This window comes from Chlamydotis macqueenii, chromosome 19 (assembly GCF_036417535.1).
Source record: "Chlamydotis macqueenii isolate bChlMac1 chromosome 19, bChlMac1.mat, whole genome shotgun sequence".
Classification (NCBI taxonomy): domain Eukaryota; kingdom Metazoa; phylum Chordata; class Aves; order Otidiformes; family Otididae; genus Chlamydotis; species Chlamydotis macqueenii.
In genome coordinates this window covers 6,828,760-6,850,121 of record NC_141574.1, presented here as the reverse complement: position 1 = coordinate 6,850,121, position 21,362 = coordinate 6,828,760, and the positions used below count along the sequence as shown (strand labels likewise).

At 39.3% G+C, this 21,362-nt stretch overlaps 1 protein-coding gene and 1 non-coding gene across 2 annotated transcripts in view; both read left to right on the top strand.

The window, feature by feature from the left end:
- The first annotated feature begins 3,190 nt into the window (after positions 1-3,190).
- Positions 3,191-3,261, top strand: TRNAG-GCC (transfer RNA glycine (anticodon GCC)). The gene has a single exon. It is a non-coding gene; the product is annotated as a tRNA-Gly (tRNA).
- An 84-nt stretch (positions 3,262-3,345) lies between these two features.
- CRCP (CGRP receptor component) overlaps positions 3,346-21,362 on the top strand; it is a 32,954-nt gene continuing 14,937 nt past the window's right edge. The window contains exons 1-4 of the mRNA XM_086763310.1: positions 3,346-3,473; positions 7,153-7,189; positions 10,523-10,621; positions 13,839-13,933. Coding sequence (XP_086619436.1) covers positions 3,466-3,473; positions 7,153-7,189; positions 10,523-10,621; positions 13,839-13,933 — 239 coding nt within the window. The 5' untranslated portion in view covers positions 3,346-3,465. The remainder of the gene's footprint in view (positions 3,474-7,152; positions 7,190-10,522; positions 10,622-13,838; positions 13,934-21,362) is intronic.

The following is a 21,362-nucleotide window of genomic DNA, read 5'->3' as shown; positions in this document are numbered from 1 at the left end:
TTATAACCAGAGCGAATGTACGTCAATAAGATCTTATTAATCTGTGTCTGATATTACATGTGGCAAGGACGCATGCTTTCACGTGGGATCTGTCAGCAGTATCACTGTGTGTGTTGCAAACTTCATAGGGATTAGTTTGCTTGTAGTACGCTGCTCAACTCCTGTCCCAATTTGTATCTGGGAGATTATTAATTCTCTCTTTTCCTATTTTTAGGTGAAACAGGCAGGAACTATCCTTTCTGTATAATAAGCAATGTAGAATATACAGTAATATTTTTATAATAAAAATTGAATTGAAACTGTAAATCCAAGCAGCAATCATTCATGTAAAAATGAACATTGAAGAAATAGAATTTCTTAAAGACACTTGGAGCTGGAGAGCTGAACTTTTTTGAGGGGAAAACAGTGAAATAGCATTGCAAAATAGATTTTCTAATGCACACTGAAATGTGTTCTCATTGCTATCTTCTCTATTTGTTCTGGTTTGGATGGCTTTCCTCTTCCCATCATCTTCTTTCAGTATTTGATTTGCTTAGTGGAATAGAAAGGTTAACCCCCAAAATCCCCACCCCACAGTTAAATACCAAGGAGGGTCTGAGGGCAGGGTCTTCTACTTATTTTCCCTTCTGGCACAGCAAATGGCACATTGTTCATACCTTAATATTCCCAGCTACACCCTTTTCCAAGTCGATGTACAATGAGGTAGCACTGGGGAGTAAATTGCCCATTTTGCAGCATGGAGAGGTTTAAGTAAATATCTTTTAACATCGTCAAAGATTTGAACTTCATTTGTACTTGCTTTTGTGATAAGTCACAGCCTCACTATTTCTTTTAGAGAGCGTTTTTTTTTTTTTTGTTAGAAGAGTGCAATGCTTGGGGAGCACAGGTCTGAAGGAGGGCTTTAGTGGTTTCTAGAAATACACTTTTCGGAATAGGACTTATTTTAATAACTGACTCCAGTGAAGAAAAGGGATAGCATAAACTGCTACAGTGCACCTTCTTTAAAACCATTATTTTTTAACTCTCATTTTGGTTTAGAAAAAGAAAAAAAAGCTCTACGGGCTGAAAGTGCTAGTCAAACGCACCGTCAGCTAGACTGATGTGAAAGCGGTGCTGACATTTTTTGTTAAAAAAAACCAAACAACTTTGTTTAATGAATTTTGAATGTAAAAGAAAAAAAAGACACTATAGGGTGATCAGCGAAATGCTGAATACAGTAAACATCTTTCATGACAAAGAATACAAATACCCTGCAGATCTGCTTTCGATAGCATTTCCTAGGCCCCCTGCTTTCAATAGTTAATACCGAGGCCCCTCTCTCACCAAGCCTTAGCGGTAACAATCACAAGCCAATGCTTAAAATGTTGACATGCTAAGCACATTTAGAAAAACCTATGTCTGCATTCCCTATGGATAGTGTAGCATGACTGTCTAACACCTACAGAGCAGCGATTAAAAACGAAGTGAGCTAATCAGTTGTATGTAAGAGTAATGAGTCCTCTCTTAGATACTCCCCTTCTCACTTGTGTGATGTTGGTGGACCAGCAGCTGGTTCGTTTATGTATTTACATGCTAACAGGCTATATGCCTCCATTGGAAAATATTTAGGAAGCATATCTCTCTTAGAAAAAAAAAAATTGAAAGCTGTTGAGAGAGACATTTGTATTATGGTCATTCTTCCCAGCTGCTGGGATCAGGCACCATCATCATGCATTGTAAAAAAAGTTCATCAGCAAAGGTCTGGAATTAAACTTTTGGAGAAACAGTGGAAATAAAGATGATAAATTGGTGCAGGGGGAGAGATATAAAGAGGAGATGCAAAGGAGAAATAAAATGAATATGCTGGATTTTCAACCCCTATTTAAAGAGGGTGCAGGCAAGGATTAGTAGATTTATGGAACAATATTTTGAAATTTGATAGTCTGGAAATACCACATTCTCAAATGAAAACTCACATCCTTCCTTTTCTTTTCTTGCCTTTCGCCCGGCTGGGAGCTGGTGTACAGGCAGTTTCACATGTAGGGCTTGAAACACGGCAGAGAAGTTACAGAGCATTTGCTGTGCCAGTTTTGGCCAACTTACAAGGTCAGTTAATCCTGACATGAAAAAGGACAGCATCCATTACATCCTACCACTCAGTCAGACAACGGTTTTCAGTCTGCAGTTTGGAGACCTTTCTCCTGGCTCTTTTTCATAGGACTCCGAGACAATGATTCTGGAGTATAAGCTAATTTCTGTCTGTACTACAATCTGTATGTGATGGGCTTCACATGTCCACTGAAGCTTTTTTAAGGGTCTGCAGCTGAAAAGGGCTGAAAAAGCTTTGCAGTAGGCTTTTATGCTTTGCCCAGCACTTGGGTATCTGCTGCTGATGGTTCCTGGAGGGCCAGGAGCTGTTTGTTGCCCACTGTCTCGGCACTGAAGCGCTGCAGTTTGCTCGGGTTATTCAAAATTGGTTGAAGATTTGCAACCCCTCAAGGAAAAGTAAAATCCCAAAGTGAGAGCAGGGTTTCTTCTGCCTTGATTCTGGAGAGAAAAGTGGCTGGTGTATTTTGTGCTAGTATTGCAAGCCTGGGGTTATGGGCCCAAGAAGTCCAACACATTCGGGTGCTTAAATTGCTCTTGCAGCCCTGCGGCAAAAAAGAAAGCGGGTATGCATGTGCCTCCTTAGGGAGTTTGTGGTGGTGTGTGTGCATAGCAACTTTTGCCTGAGAGATAATGGCAAAATAAATCAATTAATGTTTCCTTGCCTGTCAGTCTCAGAGCCAGACATTTTTCCTTGCTGTAGCCAATAGGATTTTCAGCTATTTGCACTCAATGAGGTATCAACAGTTTTCTTGGGAATGAAAAGGGCTCTTGAAGAATTTAATAGCATATAGATTAAGTGGGGAAGAATCATAGTGATGGTAGGAGAAGACATATGATGCTGATGAGCCTGGTAAGATGTATGTACAGGTGCTTCAAAAGTCAACAGGAGCAGGACAGAACTAGTTCAGCCTTACAGTATTCTGCTTGCACGTGGCTAGAGATTTTATTTGGAAAGATCTCTGCAATATTATTCTCCCGTTGCCAACATACTTAACAGTGGTGAGTTGTTAGAGTCCCGAGCAGGTTTCCAGAACACTTTTTCGCACATTTTCTGTCCGGAGTAGCTACAACTGAGGGGGCGGGGGCACTTTTATCACGAGCGGCATTGGTGGTTCAGTGGTAGAATTCTCGCCTGCCACGCGGGAGGCCCGGGTTCGATTCCCGGCCAATGCAGTTGCTTTTGTTTTAGGTTTGTTTTTTTTTTTTCCCCCTCCCCCTTCTTATTTCTCCTTCCTTTTCCGCTTCCGCCCCAGCTATCAAAACCTCCTTTAGCTCAACCTCAGCCTCCCCCACGCTCTCCACGCCGTTGCCGGGCGGGCTGCGTGTGTACTGCGTGTGAGGGGAAGTTCCGCGGCCCCCGTGCCCGGAGCGGAGAAAATGGAGGTGTAAGGAGCGGCGGGGTGGGCGCGGGGACGGGCCGCTGCCGCCTCCCGCCAGCTGCGACCCTTCCCTGGCGGCAGCGGGGGCTCCAGGGTTGGGGTGGGGGGGTATAGCCATACGGGCCAGCCTGCAGTGTGTGTGGGTGGGTTATGTCTATACGGGCCTGCCTCGGGGGGGGGGGGGGGGGGCGGGCTGTGTGTGGGCGGTGTATGTCTATATGGGCCTGCCTCGGGTGGGGGGCTGTATATTCATATGGGCCTACCTCTGCTGTGTGTGTGTTTGAGGGGAGTGGGATATATGTGCCTCCCCACAGCGTGTGGGGGTATCTCTATGGGCCTGCCTCTGGGGTGTGTGTTGGGGGGGTATATCTATATGGGTGTATCTCTATGGGCCTGCCAGCGGCATATGGGGGGGTATATTTGGCCTTTAACACCCCTATGACCAGCGGTGTGTTCAGGAATTCTGATGGCAAACGGAGGTGGGGTTTTTTTTTTTTGCTTTAAAAATCTTGCTAAAGCATCTGTTTCTTTGGGCAAAAGGTGTCGTGGCTTGGCTCTAATCCCGCTATCCACCCCCATCTCCCCTGCCCTCCTGTCTCCCCACACTCCATTTTCCGTTCTGTCCCAGGAGAGGTGAGAAGCGAATCCTCTGCTACAGCTTCTGGGAGAGAGTAATTCCTGTGAGTGGCAGGTATAGGAGGAGTATAGGACTCATTATAGGAGCTGAATACGGAGAAGGAGAAAACCTAATGCATGCATGCCAGCGATTACAAACCCAAGAGGCGAGTTAAAATTTTGGCTAGCTGATAATTTGGGCCAGCCCTCAGGTTACTGTCCCAGGCAGCAAGTTTTGTTGCCTTCCTACGCTGACAGCTCTGTGCGTGTTTCTGTCTTATTAGCATCATGTGGGCACAAAGCAGTAGGATTTGACCAACTTTGAAGCTTAGAAACTGATTCTCATGAGTTGTGTGAAGCCCGTTACATTGTGTGGTTACACGCGTGTACGCGGCGCTGGTTTCACGTGAATGAGGGCATGGAGGACGTGTGTCCCGTGGGATGTACATGAGCATCCACCAAAGTCAGCTGAGCTGATGTTATGCATGGATGCTTTATTGTCGTTAAATCTTCTGTACTATTATAACTAAATCTTCTTTACATAAAATTGGAAAGTAGATAACAAATAAGAAACATCCATTGAAATACAGATTTGTATTATCTTACCCTTAACACAAGTAGCAGCTTGCAGGGAAGTGACCTGATCCTGCTGCTGTATACTGAAAAATGCTGTGCAGACAGGCTCAAAGTTGCTGTTGTGTGTGAGGAAAGATAGGATTTGCCATGCTGAGAAAAATGCTTTTGATACCGTTACCAGTAAGTCTGTGGTGCTGCTTATACATCCACTTGGTTTTTATTACCTTGAGTAGCCCAGCTTATTTTAGTGGTGCTCTCTTTTGGCACCGATAGGAAGGTGCGTCAGCGGTAGAAGATGCCGGGACTCAACTCCTGAGCTGTGGGTGGATGTCCCTTGCATTGGAGTGGAACAGTTTAGTTAATTTTCACTTGAATTGCTGTTGGGATTTAATCTTTCTAATCTTTTGCCTCCTGCCTGATGGCCTTTGTAGAGGGAGGCTCTGCAAGTAGGAAAATCTCTCCTAAGTTCTTACCATGTCGGAAGTATCTGTTACTAGAGAAAAGAACTCTCCAGGAAATGTTGTGGTTTAAGTACACAGCGTATTTTAAGTAGTAGATTTAAAACCATAAAGTGTAAGTGATATTTTTAGAGGTGTGATGCCATATGCTAAGATATTTTTTGATATATGCAGAAGACCTTCTCAATAATATTTTGGTTTGGACTGAAATTTGGGCAAATATTACCTATTTAAAGATTCTAAAAAGTGTGTATACATTTGATGTTAACTTGATATTTTTTTCCTTTCTGCTTAATTCTTAATCTGATTGAAAATAAGCATATTGTTTAGTCGACTATTTAAAAATATACATTAGAATTCATTATTTTTAATTTCTTGTTTTCTGAATGTAAAATTGGTAGTTGCTTCGTGAGAGTTAGGACTGGAGAAAAGTTTTTGAAACTGATCTCTTTCAGTTTATAATTCTGGTATTTCAGCCCAACAAAAATTGTTGAAGATTTGAGACTGACTCATTTTCTGTCCATTGTTAGAAGAAAAAAAAAAAAAAGTATTTTTCTGAATGAGAAAGTGGTTTTGAATTAAGAAAGAAGCAATTGCCTTAAATAATTTAACTTACAGCTAGATTTCGCAGACTCATTTGCATAGTAATGTATTGACTCTATATGACCCTTTCACTTATTTAACAGAATAATTCCCTATATAATTCTTCTATAGCATTATTATTTCTAACAAAGAATGTCTTTGATCCATAGGGATTTCTGTAACGATAGCCTGAATGCAAACATTCTGAAGAATTGCATTTACCTAACAACAAAAGCTATATGGTTTGTAAAACATGAATGAAAACTAATGCGTGTGTGAGCTCACTTGCTGAAGTTTCACTCCAGTCAGCGGAATGGAAGTTGAAGTTCATCTCAGCGTATTTTAGAAGGTCCTTTTCATTTAAAAACAATGATAGAACCTGTGGAAGTTTGTGGATGCGTTTTAACTCGTTTGAAAGTGATGAACGTGACAGTTCTATTCAAACAGTTGACGGTGCTTAACAATACATTGCACCTTTTTTTTTTCCTTTTTTTTTCATAAGCTGCTGCACAGACCTGAGAAAGGCCTTTTTTTCCTTTTGTATGGAAACCTTCTGTTGTTGTGGCCACTGACTGCTCAGCAGAATGTGTTGTTCGGGGAATATAGGATGTTCTGTGTCAGTTTTTATCCCCTTTTAAAATTTAAAAGTATAAAATTGCAACGTCTGGAAGTAATAGAGACATGGTTAGTCTCAGTAGTGCTTCGCTCCGTGTGTTCAGCCTACCAGCGCTGGATAGGGATTCTTGCTTAATGGGGACAGAATTAGTGGGGAATTGTTTGGCTGGTGGAAAATGGGAAACTCTCAGCCTTCCCCTGCTAATAAAGGGATTGGCACATCAAGATTCAAAGAATAAATAAAGAGGAAATGCAATAAGTTTTGTGGTTGGTTTTTTTTTTGTTGTTTTTATTTATTTTTTTTTTTTTTTAACTCAGTACAGTGTGTGTAAATATAGCACCACATCTATACACAGATGTTCATGGTGCTAAAATGTAATTGTGTTCTGTTTTTCCATGCTCTTGACTACTAAATAAACTGTGTGTAATCTGAATTATTTTTTTTCCTGTCAGTCTTTATTCAAGTAAAACTGGAGGCCCTTTTGTGTAAGGAAGAGGCTTAGGTTGGTTTTAGTTTATAAAATTGGGTGAGTGAATGAAATAGTGTGGCTGAGAAGACTATGTTGTATAAGTGTATTATGATTTATGGGGCAAATTGTGCAAAATATACTGTATATTTATGTAATAATTCTACTAAAAATATGGAAAAATATTTTTTCAGAGGTGGCAACAACTTGATAGTTGTAGAATCACCAAAATCGGATTTAATGATGATATATTTTTATTTAAACTTTATGAAAGTAGTGTCTCTTCTTTTAGAGTCTCTGTGACTTGGCAAAGAAAAACTGTAGACAGTTTCATTTGGAACATAAATTAATAGTTTTCATTTTTCCTTTTAGAAAAGATGCAAATGCCGCATTGCTAAGTAACTTTGAGGTAAGTTTATCTGTGTCCTGGTTTTAAACCAATGGTTTAAAGCTGTAATCAGTCACCTGTATACTGCTGTGGAAGGTGAAAATTGCCAGTGGCAGTCAGCAAGACCTGCATGTGATTTCCACAGCCCTGCATTTGATTTGTTATTAAGGAAAAAGCTTTTTAAAGAAAATCTAATTTTCTAGAAAATGACTGATTTTTCTCTAGTGATGGGTACTGTATTACTGTTTGCTTGCTTCCAAATCTGTAAAACCAGATATAAATATGTTTTTCGAATAGGTGAGGAGCAGATCTTTAGAACGTCGGTAACTTTAAGTTCAGCCTTGCTGTATTCACAGTGTTGCTGTGTAGTGAGATTGTTGAGTCCTCCTGGGTGTGATGGTTTGTTATTTAGCATTTGATTCTCCACATCTTTGAACGGTTGTGTATTTGGGTGAGTGCACTGGCTTCACCGGTGGTTTATGTGACGTGTAGGGCATCAAATCCCAAATTGGGAATGTTGTCACCTATGTCACTGAGCAGCAATGTCCAAATTATCTTTTTTTAATTTTTTTTTTCCAGTTTAATCTTATGACAAGCCAGTATATCATCGAGTGAGTGTCACACTGATTGCTGGAGTCTGTTTAATATTGCAAATAAAAATTCATGCAGCAATTTTCAAACATTTTTCACGGATGGCTGCTGCTAGAATCAGTGTTTCATATTTCACTTTAACCTTGTGATGTGCAGTTTCATATGAGAGCCTGTAACTTAGTAAACCATAATTGTATTGAAGCCAGTGCTACTGGAAGTGCAGTCTTACACCCATGAAAGCTTGACAGTATTTTTTTTTAAGATCTTGAGGTCTTCCCCAAGCAGGTTAGGTTATAGTGAGGGTGAGGCAGTTTGATCTGAGATGTGTTGCTCACGATAAACACTTCTAGAAGCCAGTGATGTACCTTCGTCTGGAGGAAGCTCCGGTGCCCTGTCATAACAAACAATGAATATTGCCATACATACAACAAATCAAAAAATAATTTCTAGTGTAGATAACTTCTGAACCATGTTCCTCTCTCCTGAGTTAAAGGTATTTTTTTAGTGAGGTAGAAAGAAATGTAGTGTTCTTGTTGGTTTACCTTCAGCTAGGTGATGGAAAGATCTCAGTGCTTTGTTTATTAATGTAATTTTTTTGAACAGTTTTAATAACCCAAGTACTTTGTTTATATTATTTTATTGCTGAAGCTTGAAAGTTGCACAGCTGTTTCGTTCTATTCTGAAATAAATCTTGAAGTGTTTTATCTGGAGCTGCCTCTGTCTGCGTACAGCAGAGCAACCATCTGGTGACTGTTAAAGGGCTTTAATGAGGTGCTTGGAAAGAGCTGTCTTGCCTGACAAATAAATGATACTGTGTCAGCCAAACTGGTGTTAAGTGCCCGTTTGTTAAAAACATGTGCTAATGCAGTACAGAAAATAGCAAGTATTTCAGAGATTATTTATTGCAAAATCATCTCTGCTTCCTTCTTCATCGTTTGCTGGGGTGTTTGTTGGAATCTAGGTATTACTGCTTGCTGAGGTTCAAGTGGTGTCAGCCAGATTATGTAAAATTTGTAGGGGTCTTCACGGTGTAGTCCAGAATATGGAGAGTTGCAGAATCCATTCTTCATGCTTTCAGTCAGAACTTTCTTCAGCTGAGGTTTTATTTGTTGATGAGTGTACTGTGTGTGTTGAAAAAGAGGAAAAGGAAGTGGAAAACAAAGTTCCTGAGGAGAGTGCTTACGTCTTGTTTCCCTTCCGCAGCAGTTGTCGTGCGTGTAGCGTTTTGACTCTTTGCAGGAGGGGATTTGCAGTGTTTGCAGCGATAGGCTTTGGGGCATGGCCGTTTCACTGCTCTTTGAAGTACCGATTCCCCTAAAACTGCCGATCCCTTTCTGTTTGCTCCTCTTTCCGGTTGCACTGTGACTGGCATAGTTAACGTTCTCTTTATGGAGGTAATGTTTTGCACAGAAAGTGGTATTTGAAAGGAGTATTCAGGAGTGACACGTTGTATGTTCCATGCCTACATTTCTTCTGTGAGTTTGGAGTTGTCGTTTTGTGTTTTGTTGTCACTTTCTTCAAATATTTATTAGGTAAAAGTTCACAGCTTGGGTTTTGGCTTTCAAGGCAGGGTTGAGAGATGTTCCTTTCTCATAGAAGATGCAGTACAAAGTAGATGCAGGATTCATAGCTGGTTATGTTCTTATTTCTCGCTGTCTAGAAGTGTTTGTATTCTTGTTTCTATGGACTTGCCAGTTTCTAATGCCATTGGATCTGGATCTTGAGCGAAACCAGTTAAAAATTAGGAGATAAACAGCAAGAAGTGGTCTGTTACTTTGCAGTGGGTGTTGGATCTGGATGTACTGTAAAGCCTGAACCAAAAACATCTGAGGAAATCAGATCACCTGCTGTCATTTAATGTGGGAACAAAAGAGTAACTATGATGCTGTCCCAACATTTTGCTGCATAATTAGCTGTGACGAGTAAAGACGTTGCAGTGTTGCAACAGATTTGACAAAACACAGTTGCAAAAATCAGATGTCTTCCTTGCCTTCAGACTTGCCCTCGGAATCGCTCCTGCGTTAATATTCAGCACATCATAAATGCAAAGACAACTTTATTTCATTCTTGTCAGGAATGTCTGCTTGTGTTACACTGTTGTGATGAAATAGGGAGCTAATTTAGTCTTTGTGGCTTAACATGCCGTAACAGCATGCTGGTCACTATAACATTTACTATTATGAGTAACTCCATGGGAATTTACAATAGGATCACTGATCTCAGGAGCATCTATAGGTCAAGCCTTTATTTAGTTGGTTCCTGGCAGTGTGACAGTTGTAGTTTATTTTATTTTTTTTTTGTGAATAATGTAAAATTGTGTCTCTGTGAGACAGAATACATGTCCATTTTAATAATATCCATTTTAATAACATCTGGCATAACAAATCCAGTAGGGCCGTGAACTTGCGTGACACTTTGCTTCAGGCATCTCTCATTTAAATGGGAGCTCTGTGCCAGTATGGCAGGGTATGACCCAGCTCTGTTCAGGACATTAGATACGATAAACAGGTAGAATATATTAATCTTTTTATGATTAATCATCTTTTAAAATCATAATTTTAAAAAAAAAAACAATTTACATACCTATTCATCGTTCTGGTACCAAAGCATTTTTCATTTCAATTGCTGGTGCTCTCGCCAAAGAAATTACACTTTTTTTGTTGTTTGGTTGATAGGATTTTGCACTGTTCATTTATGTTTTCCTGCTGTAATATGTTTAGGTAGTCTCAAATGGTCTAAAGCACTTTATTTTTTTTTCCCCAGGTGTTCCAGTTACTTACTGATCTTAAGCAGCAGCGCAAAGAAAGTGGGAAAAACAAGCAGAGCTCTGGTCAGCAGAATCTGAACACAATCATGTATGAAGTGAGTAGCACTGTGAAATTCCTTTGCAAATTAGCCCAAGCCAGACTAATTAACATTCTTAGGTCTATATATTAATATTTTTGTATCAATTTTTCCCTGTTAAAAAAACACAGTGAAATATTTTATTTGCCACTTTTCTGTGGTCCGTTTATTCAGGTTGCAGGCTAACTGCACGGTCAGGGCAGAGGTATGCAACGACTCTTATTAAAATCTATCACAAAAAGAATACACTGCCCCGCCTCCCGCCCTGTTTTTTAACTGTTTGGTTTTGTGGGGTTTTTAAAATTCCAAATACTGTATCCTTTTAAGACCCAGGGCAGAATTTGCTATCATCTGATGAACTGATGATACCATGTAATCATGATTTCAAAGCTGAGGCGCACATCACATACGGTACTTTTTTATTAACAGAATTAAACTAATAATTTCCAACTAAATTTTTCCTTTTTTTTGTCAGAAGAATAGCAAAATCACAGATAGCAACATCAGTTGGATGCCAGATTGGTAATAAGTGTTTAATCTGTTGCTAGGAAGAACTTTTAAAATTGTCTAATACAACTATTAATATTTGAAATATCTCAAATTAGCAACTTCGTTACAGACTTGCAGTGTGACCTATTGTGCCTGTGTCAGAGAAGTGCATGAGTAGCACCACGACTGGCAACGAGCTGAAAGCAGTTTGCCTTGCTTGCATGAGTAAATCCGTTGAGCAGTGAAACTACTCATGTGGATGAGATTTGGCCTAGGCTTTGTTTTTGTTTTAGTTCTGGCTTTGTTTGAAAAGGTATAGAGTTGTAATTCCTAAGCCTCATGTTCAACAAAATAGGGGCTTACAAAAACATATCTAATTTAAATCTTCATGGAGACTAAGAGTCTCTTCCTGGACCTCTGTGAAACAGCTGAGAAAGATCCTGTAAGTATGTTTTGTCAGAACGCACCTTAAAGCTCTAATTGCCTCATTATATCGCTACACGTTAGATACCTATAGGATGCTCGTTTCTGTGCATGGAGTGAAGCTGGTGTAAACTCTAGGTGTATTTCCTCTACATTTGACTGAAAGAAAACGAGAATTTGATCTTGCGGGATTGTCTTTGTTCATGTTGAGTATATCTTCATGAGCTGTGTAGGCTGGATCCGTTGGTACTGAAATAACTAGGTGGACCTGGCTAAACTGGACCTATGTTTTGCTCTATGTCTGGCATTTTAATTGATGTGAAATTGCTAGGAAAAAAAGGCTGAACTGGAAAATAAATTACTCCTATTAAATAATTTTATTACACGGCAATATGATTGGGGCATTATTGGGGAATAATAACTTCCTTTTATCTGAACAGTTCAGACAGAGCTTACAGAAGAGAGAGTTATCTAACACCTTATTGTGCTTTTAATGTTTTTCTCAGTAATCCAGTGAAACTGGTCCTTGAGAATGCTAGTGATTCATATTTCATCAACACTATCTGTTACGTAGGATGAATTATCCTGTGGTGTTGAAGTCTTTTTTCCTTTACCCAGCATTTTAAAATTATAACAGATTTTAATGAAAATAGCTGGGAAATACATTTGCATATTTTCTTATTTGCCATACTGATATTGTAGCTCATTTTTTGCCCGGTATCTGTTATTTTCTGCTCTGTGAATACTGATTCAGCTTTTTTGGCTTCTGATTTTTCAAATATAAATATTCAGTTTAAAGATGTTCTGAAAAAGAAACTCAAACAGCATCATATAGAATTTTATAGTTGTTTATTATTATAGATAATCTCTACACGTGGCATCCTACTGCATGTCTCTGTATTTGCAATCCAGTTAGTGTATTGATACTTTTAAGCTTTATATATAGCTATGCAGTATCAGCAGATGAAGCATTGCCAATACTCTTTTAAATCATTCCATTTCTGATGCACACGATGCAGACAGTGCAAGGATTTCCTTGACTTTTCCATTGACGCTCGTTATGTCCAGCTCTTTATTTTGGGATCTATTCCAAGCAACAAGCAACATTCAGGAAGATTCTAAGCTATTTCCAGTCAAAAGACAGCTGTGAACTAGAATTTGTGTGTTGGTTTTGGTTTTTTTTAATCAACAATTTTTTTTTACTCAGGTCAAATTACATTTTGTGTTACATGTCTGCCAGGTGTCATGTTTTTTTAAATAAAACATGTAACACCTGCTGCAAAAGTTAGCTGAGGTTGGTGGGTGTTACGTGTAAAAAATGCAACAAAAGTAAATTGTCTCAGGTCAGATAACCATTTCTAATACTACACTCTTCTTGCAGATTTTCTTGACAACCTATCTAACCTGCTTCTATGAACTTTAAGAAAGCGTTGTCAAATACATATATTGTTGAAAACAACCACAGGTTGGAGAGCTTAGTGAGTTGGCAGTGAGAGCATCCCTGGCACTGAGCACGTGAAAACTTGGCAGAAAGTAACATGGTTTTAAGGATGAATAGTATTCAACTTTTCTGAGTGTTATTGCTTTGAAAAAACAAAAGAAAACAAAAAAAAAACCCAAACCAACAAAACACCAAAAAACCCCCAAACCGTGTATCTTTTTAAACTAGCTTTGAATTTGTAAATGTTTGTTGATGTTGAAAAGTAGATCTGAGTGATACTACTCAGCACTGCTGTATGTGTTGATCACAGTCTTAGCATCACCTGAGATTATTTCAAACCAAGAAAGCAAATGTCTTTCGCAAGCAGATGGTTTTTTAGTAGACAGAGCTAAAACTCACTGCTTTCCTGTGCTCTTCAACATACAACTTTGGGCTTTGAACAGATGAGATGAATGGCATCCAGAACCACAGAGGGAGTAGTCAAAGCTGTAATTCTCACCTGGGTATGTCATGAGCTGATTGGGTCCTGTCTTTATGGAATGAATTCACCGGGGCTTTCTGGACTTTTGGAAATTGCTAATATAATTGTCATCACATAAAGTTGTAGTTACGTATTACCTGTTTCTTACTCCCTCAGCAGATACCAGTGTAGTCTTACCGAAGACAGAAACATGTGAGTGATCTGTGTCATCTGTGACAGCACTTCCCACTGTTAAAAAAAAAAAAAAGAAAAGAAAGCCAAACCCCAAAACCTGAATTGACTTTTCCAGTTTTTCTGAGTAGTACTGAGGAGACTTTTCAATAATCAGCTTGTTTCATACGCGGCTGGTAAAGCAAATAGTATCTGTGAAATAATGTGTACTTTCTTTCTGTCCCTTGCAGACACTGAAGTACATTTCGAAAACACCCTGTAGATACCAGAGTCCTGAGACTGTGAGAGATTTCCTCGTAGCAATGAAAGGCCATAAGCTAACCAAGTAAGTAGAGATGTGCCTTTGAATAAAAGGAACTCATAGCAGTGTTGAAAATCTGATCCCCATGCACACAGAATGATAATCTGCCTGGTTTTGATTAACATATTTTATGTATTTTCTGCCATTATTAACATGCTTATCCAACCATCTCTTCCTTCACTCGTTAACGCCTGCGTAGTTGGATATTTCCTTCAGTGGGCCTGTGTTTACCAATGTATTTCTCAGTATGTTGTTTTTTAGCATGGTTTCACATGGTCAAAGCGCAAAGTAGAGTTGTAAAATGTTTTCTGAGGAAGAAGTTGTAAGTTGTGAATGGGTTTTTAACACAGTAAGAAAAAAAAATAATAACCCAACCCAACCTTGGTTTATTATCAGTCTTATTTTTATGAACTTCCCGAAGCAAAAATGCATTCATTCCTAAGAGGCGAAAAAGGAGGCTGTATTGCAGGAAAGTAATAAGTAAATAAAATCCTAATGTGGATATATGGGAAATAACGTTATTCTGAAGTTAAGTTTTATGTGAATCTGTGAACCCCGGTTGCTACAGATCATCTCTCTTGAGTTATGCTCTCTAACTGACGTTCAGCAATCTGAGATGTTCATCTTCTCTTTTTGTGCTGTTTGTCCACTGGTATTTATGTCCACTAGGATTTCTGCGATGTACATTTCAGTTACCAAAATATTGTGTCCATCACCCTTTTCCCTCCTCTGCAGTTTTTAGTATAGCTGAACATTCTTCTTATTTTGGGAAGTTCTCCATAGAAAATGAAAGATTTTCTTTGCAGTTACAAGAAGACTCCAAGGGCGTTTTTCCTCTTTGGCAGTGGTATGAATGCCTGTTCACAGTGCTTTAAATGCATGATCTTCTCAAACCTCTCTCCAAAGTGTGAGTGAAGCCTGTTGTAAATAATCAGACCCAAAAGAAATTGAATCAAGTGGCTACTTGCTTGGATAGCTCCAGTTGGTCATCTGATTTTCAAAACAGAAAACCAAAGATTTAGTTGCTTCTAAATGACTCCGTCTTCACTGCGAAGGAGCAGTTTATGCTGTATAAACACTGACTGCATTTTTCTTCCTTGCTGGAAGGGCTCCCAAGGAGTTCAAGCTCTGTGAAGGAGGCTCTTACTAATAATTTGGTTGTGTCACAAAAAGAAATGCAAAGTGAGAGCATCTGGAGAGTGCAGCACCACAAGGCAAGTTTTTTACCCTGTCCAAAGCATAGTAAGCTGAGTAGAAAGCAGATTGTCAGCTATTTGGGTGACTTTCAGTGCCCCCTCTCTACAAACAGTCATGCTCACATCCAGTACATCAGCAGCTCTGATTGCAGTGTTGCTGTCATGGCAGACACAGGGGTGCTGGTACTTGGAAGCTTTGTTCTGGCTATTGCAACTTTGCTTGTAGTGCTTTCTTTTGTAGAGTTAAAATTGCCAGGTCAGTATGTCAGTGATTAGTCCTCCCGTAGCTCGTTTTGTATAGCAGGATACTAATTTATGTAGTGGGCAAGGATATCCTAGTTATTTCCTGACACGGAGGTATTCGAGGATGGAGAAAATACTCTGTTTACTGTTAAGAGCTGATAGCATGGGTAGAGAGTGTCTGAAAATCAGCAACAAACTTTTTTTCCAGTAAGTAGCGAGCATCCTTGATTTCTGGTAGTGAGAAACTGTTATCCTCTTTGAAATGAAATCAGCTTGTTCAGTGTGTGCAGGGCAGAAGTTAGGAAGGACCAGAAGAATGCTGTGTCACAGCAAAAAGCCGGGGGAGTTAAAAAGGCAGAACAGGATTTTTTTTATAAGTAGTCTTATCAAAAGTCAAATGGCTTTTCTTGATTTAAAGCTCATTTCTAAAGATCTTTCTGGTAGAATTTGACCAGGACCCCAGAGTTAACTCTTAAAAAAACGTTGGGGGAGCTCTGTTATCACGTTAGATACCTTGTCTGCATCTGCTCCACCACGTGGTGTCTCCGAGAGTGAAGTGCTAAATGATGTTGGGTCATAATGCAGAGAAGTCTAGCTGCCAAATGTCTCTCGTACTGCCTAACTGTTTTGTAGAAGACCTACCTAAATATTTGCCTTCCCAAGCCTGCTTGTTCTTTGAACTTGAATACAGCGCTGCTGCAAAGATTGAAATGGTTGCAAGCTTTAAATGAGCTTTTTTGACTGTTTTATCTTCTCTTTATGTATGCTAGGAAGTGCTTTTAGTTTTAGGTATCATCTCTGTCCTTTTTCTCCGAATCAGAGCCTGTAAGATAAGCAAGAGAATTACTCCCAAGTCATTTCTTTCTGCATAATGGCAGGAGGAGAAGAGTGAAGAGCCATCCACTGGTTTAGGCTACAAACTTACCGCCTTTATGGCTTGTCAGAACTCAAATTGGGCTGTGATACTTTAGTTTCTCGAGCACGCTCTACAACTTTACTTTTAGTTAACATCTTTCTCATCTGATAAGAACTCGGCAGCACTGCAAATACAACATACTTTATGAAATGAGAAACAGAATTGTTTAGTGTGACCCTGGCACTTTTTCTTTCTTCTACTCTTTTCCAGTCAGACATTTCAAGCTAGAAGTATCAAAGCCCATCTGGCAGCCTCTTCTCACCAAAACACAGAAAGCATATGGTGTGCAATTACTGTATCATGCACTTTATGTTAAACCACTTAAAATAATAATGCCTCAAAGGAAATTTTGAGTTACCCTTTGGTTCATAACCAAGATCATTTCAACAGTGTTGTTAAATAAATTAAAAACCAAAGGCTTTAATTGTTTCCATTCTGTGGGATGGAGGTGGTATTTGTTTAAAAGGCTTCACTACAGATTTTGTTCCAGTTAGCTGGCAGAGAGTTTTCCTCCCTTTGAGAGGAAAGAACCTGCAATATTTGCTCTCCAGGACCTTGCTTACATGATCTTGCAGTAATGACCTTTCCTCCCACAAAAAATAATGAACTCTAGTCTGTCTTTTCTACTTCCTTTCTGGGTAGGGCATTCAGAGATGTGCTCTCTCCCTTAATCCGTTAGCTGGTCTCTGCTGGTAGCAGTTTTCTGAAGGTAGCTGATTTGATTTAAGTGATATGTTAATTGGTGTTTGTCCCCAGTGAGGGGATAGCGGTGTTTTCTGTTTTCTCATTACAAGAGGAATAGAGGGTTCTGGTTAAAAGGCACAACTGGTCAAAAACTCCTCATCTTAGAATGCTTCCTCTGCTGTTTAAATTCATTGTTACAACTCTACCAATTAACAATTAAACAGTGTGTTTGTGCTGCTGATTAGGCTCAACAACTTATTTTTTAATACAAGTACTTCAGAGCTTTGATATACGAAGGATTTGCAGCTGTATCTAAAACCTGATGGAGGTAGGTACTGTGCTGAGCTGGCTTTCCCCGCTCAGCGTGTTACTGCAGCGCACAAGCACTAGGTTGTGCTAGTGCATGGGAGAATTTCAAGGTCCTGAAGAAAGACCAGACACCATCCGGAGAAATACAGAGAATTGAGACACATCCATTTAAAAAAGGAGCTTTTAATCAAGTGAATTCTCATTTTCTTGCCCTCCTTCTACAAACCTGAGGTATTAACCGTGCAGAATGCATTGCTCGTTAGGCTGCACGTGATGCCCTAAAACATTCTGGTTCCAGTTAGAATCCAGTGATAGTGTTGTGCTGGCAAATGGTGCTGTTCCTGTAAAATCACCTCAAGTCTTTTATTTCTATTATTTCTGATATTTGCTACTCAAAATACCAGGTTAACAGACCAGCATATCTTTGATCGCCATCAATTTTGTGATGTGATTTTTCTCATTGGTGTTACAGGCAGGAAAAAAATAATTTTTTTCTGAAAGGCAAATTTAAAAAATAAATACTAATGTGTAAAAACAACTTAGATCTTTCAGAGTCACTTCAGATAGCTGCCTTACTAAATTGAGCAAATTCAAAGACATCTAAACCTGTATTTCACTGATATAGTCAGTATAAGTGTAGTAAAGCACAGTTTTTTCCTTGTCATCAGTTATTTTGGTAAAGTTGAAACTGAGATTTTTTTTTTTTTTAAATGAAAAGCTCTGAACTGACATCATAGTGAATTTTATTATTACCTTGTTGAGGCCTCAAGCTTTGGCTAGTGCTACAGTGCAGTAAGCCATGTTGTACTTGGAAATACAGTATGCCACTAGCAGCTAATTTTCCAGCTTTAGTCCCTGGAATGGCTTCATATTTTGTAAGGTAGTGCGAATGGCGTTGCATGAAAAGAATATTTATTAAGCTTGTGCTCTATAATTGCAGTTAAATGAAAATTTGCTGTACTTGTACTTCTGCCTGTTACCGATAGCCTATCTTAGATCTGATTTTGGAATAATCAAATTTCTAATCACTGCATATGATCGTAATTTTAAAAATTTGACATAAACATTGCCCATTTTGTCTTTAAATCAACACATTCAAGGAAGTACTGAGCTGAAAATCAGTAGTACTTTTAGAAAGTATTTTCCCTCATTACTGCCAAGAACTACAACAAATATAAACCTTTACAATGTTAAAGGCTGGATGATTTACTTTGTAATTTTTGTCTCCTCCAGAGCTTTCAAAGTGAATATTCAACGCCAAAGTCAGGATGGTGCTAGTTAATAGCCTTTAGAAAGACCATTGTGTTTCCCACTGAATTAATCTGAAATTAACCCTTTAATCTGTAGCAATTTTTTTATTGCATTCAGATACCACTATCAGCCTTCAGATTTCATCCTGCGCAGCTGTACTGACACTGAAGCACGGTGGTAACCCCTGTGGAGAACACAGCCTGGTGTGTTTGCAACAGACCGCGCGCAGACTGGGACTGTGATTTCCCAGACCACAGCTCAGGACTGCTCATCCGTGAGCCAGATCTGTGATCTTACTCAGACAACGTGCCGTGGTTGACTCAAGACCATAGGCTTTGACTCTGAAGTATTTTCAGCTAGTAATGAAATACATGGTTATGTATACTGCTGTTATCTATGGTTTTCCTAGCAACTAAACATTCCTGAGGATAAATCTACCTCTGCACAGTCACAGATTTTTTTTTTAAGGTTTTTTTTAGCTCTGTGCTGTATCTTGGCACTAATACTGTTCTCTTCTTACCCATACCTATAGATCTCATCCTAGGAAAACAAAAAGTGCATGCATATATATTTATGTACAGTCTAGGAGTTCAGTAGCTAAAAAAGTGCAATACAAAGACATTCAATAGGAGGCTTTGGTTAAAATATAAATGCTGCAAATATTTGGCTAGCTGCTGACAGAACAGGATACATTTGGTCTTAATTTGCACAACAGTATGTAACTGTTCTTATTTTTCAGAATCTGTGAGTTTATTATGCACTGTGGCAATGTGCTGTCCATTCTGTCTACCCAAATATGCACTGTGATCTTGAACAAAAGACAGTGATTTTTGTCTTCTAGAACAATTTTTTTTTTGGCCATGAATGTAGTGTAATCTTCACCTCCCTGATACACTCTCCCCTCAAACTCAGACCTGTTTTTTTTCTCCCATAACTCCATGCATTTTTGTCTTTATATGTTCCAAAGCCCACTCGGCATCACTTTGCCCTCAGCTGGAAATGCTGATCTTGGCTCTAGCTCAGTCTCAGCTACTGCTGGATGTGGCTTGGAAGTGTTGGACTTCAGTCTAACAGCAGTAATTGCCATTTTGGGATTTCTCACGAGGCAGGTCCTGTAGGAGTCTGCATAACAGACGATTAACTCTGATTAGTGGAATCTTGCTTTTATGTGAGAAAATGGCTTTCAACTGTCACTCATCTTTTGCATTCTTCTCTTGAATGAGCGGCTTTCATGTTCCAAACAGTGTTACTAAAACCCAGGCAGTCCAGAGAAAATACAAAGACTTGCTTTTTGGGGTGCAATTAAGCTGAAAAGATTCTTCACTTTTTGTTTAGATGGACAGTTATCCTTTTTATTAAATGCGTGTGAGTGTAAACATGCATGCTGTAGAAAGTGTAAAGATGGATTCATCTGAGTTAGAAAAAGTTCCTTTTATTTTTTAGGTGTAATGGAGCATGAACTAAATTCAAGCTTATCATGTCTGTGCCTGTGCAAAACACTGCAGTCAGCACTGATACTGATGCTTGTTCAGACTTGGAGTGTTTGCCTTCCTCAAAGCTTATTTCCGATGGACTTGTGGGTAGTCAGGTTCTAATTTGGCTACGTGCTAGCAAGAAATCCCAGCTACACAGAGGCTCTGATCCTGACAGTCACTTTTTGGTATCAGTGTTAGAAAAAGTCAGCGGAGTGGGTACTGAACTCCAACTCATCTTGTGTGCAGTGATACACCGCTTGCTGCTAGCGTTGGGCGCTGAATGATCCAGTTTCCTATTGCAACATTGAACTTCAGAGGCATTTTGTTGAGTGTATGCTTGAAGGGGAGACCAAGAGTAGTACCTTTCTGGTCGCTCCATTTGTTACAAGAAGGAAGGTCAGAAATTGCACACAGGGAGAAGAGCTGGAACCAGAACATCCAAAGGGTGCCCTGAGCTGATCTCGGCTCGCGTAGTTGGAGTGCCTGTCTGAATTCTGTACAAACGGCAGGAAGAGCTGCTAACGTGGACCTCCCAAGTAGGCAGAGGTAACTGTTCATGTCTTGCACGCATGCATGCTTGGTATTTCTTAAATAATCTTAGCAGCTGGATCTTTTCTAAAGAGAAGAGAGAAGATAAAATATGACTGTTCTCTGTTGCAGTAGGAGCATATCCACCCATACTAGCATCCAGCGTGCCATCTAGTATCCCACACTAGTATCAGCGTATTTGTCCACGTCTTCAGTTACAGTCCGTTATCCCTTTACCATCTTGCAGTATTTTGCCAAAATAAAATAACTTACATATTCATTGTCAGAATGATGTTGAGGTTGATGAGCAAATAACTAGCTAGGTACCAGTTTTCAGATGACACTTAGTGAATAGTTGGCCATTTCTCTGTGTCTTTGGATTCAATCTCTATGTTAATAAAACATGCGTCGCTTAAATTGTAATTATACAATGTTAACATGTCTAAAGATTATTATTTTTTAGTGTTAATTAGTGTTTGTGATTTCTAAAGCCCTGTAGCACTACACCAGCACCTTCAGATGAAATATGTCATTTATGTAGCTTTTGGTTTTTTTTGTACCCTGCTGCTAATTCCTTTTTGATGTTCTGAGTCGCTGTTCCAGGAGGGAGCTTTGCAGATCAAAAAAGGCATGAAATTTTTCAGATAACACATTTTAATGACTTACTTGCAAATTATCTCTCCTTCTCTACCGATTTTAAAAACTGTGAGTACTGTGAATGATACCATCTTTGCTGAAATAATGCTTTTGGGATCCGTTTGTCCCAACTGTAAAACTTCTATCTGTTCCCTAATGAATTACAGTAAAGTTTACGGCTTATAAGCAGAAAGTCTTTGAGAGGCGACCTTTTT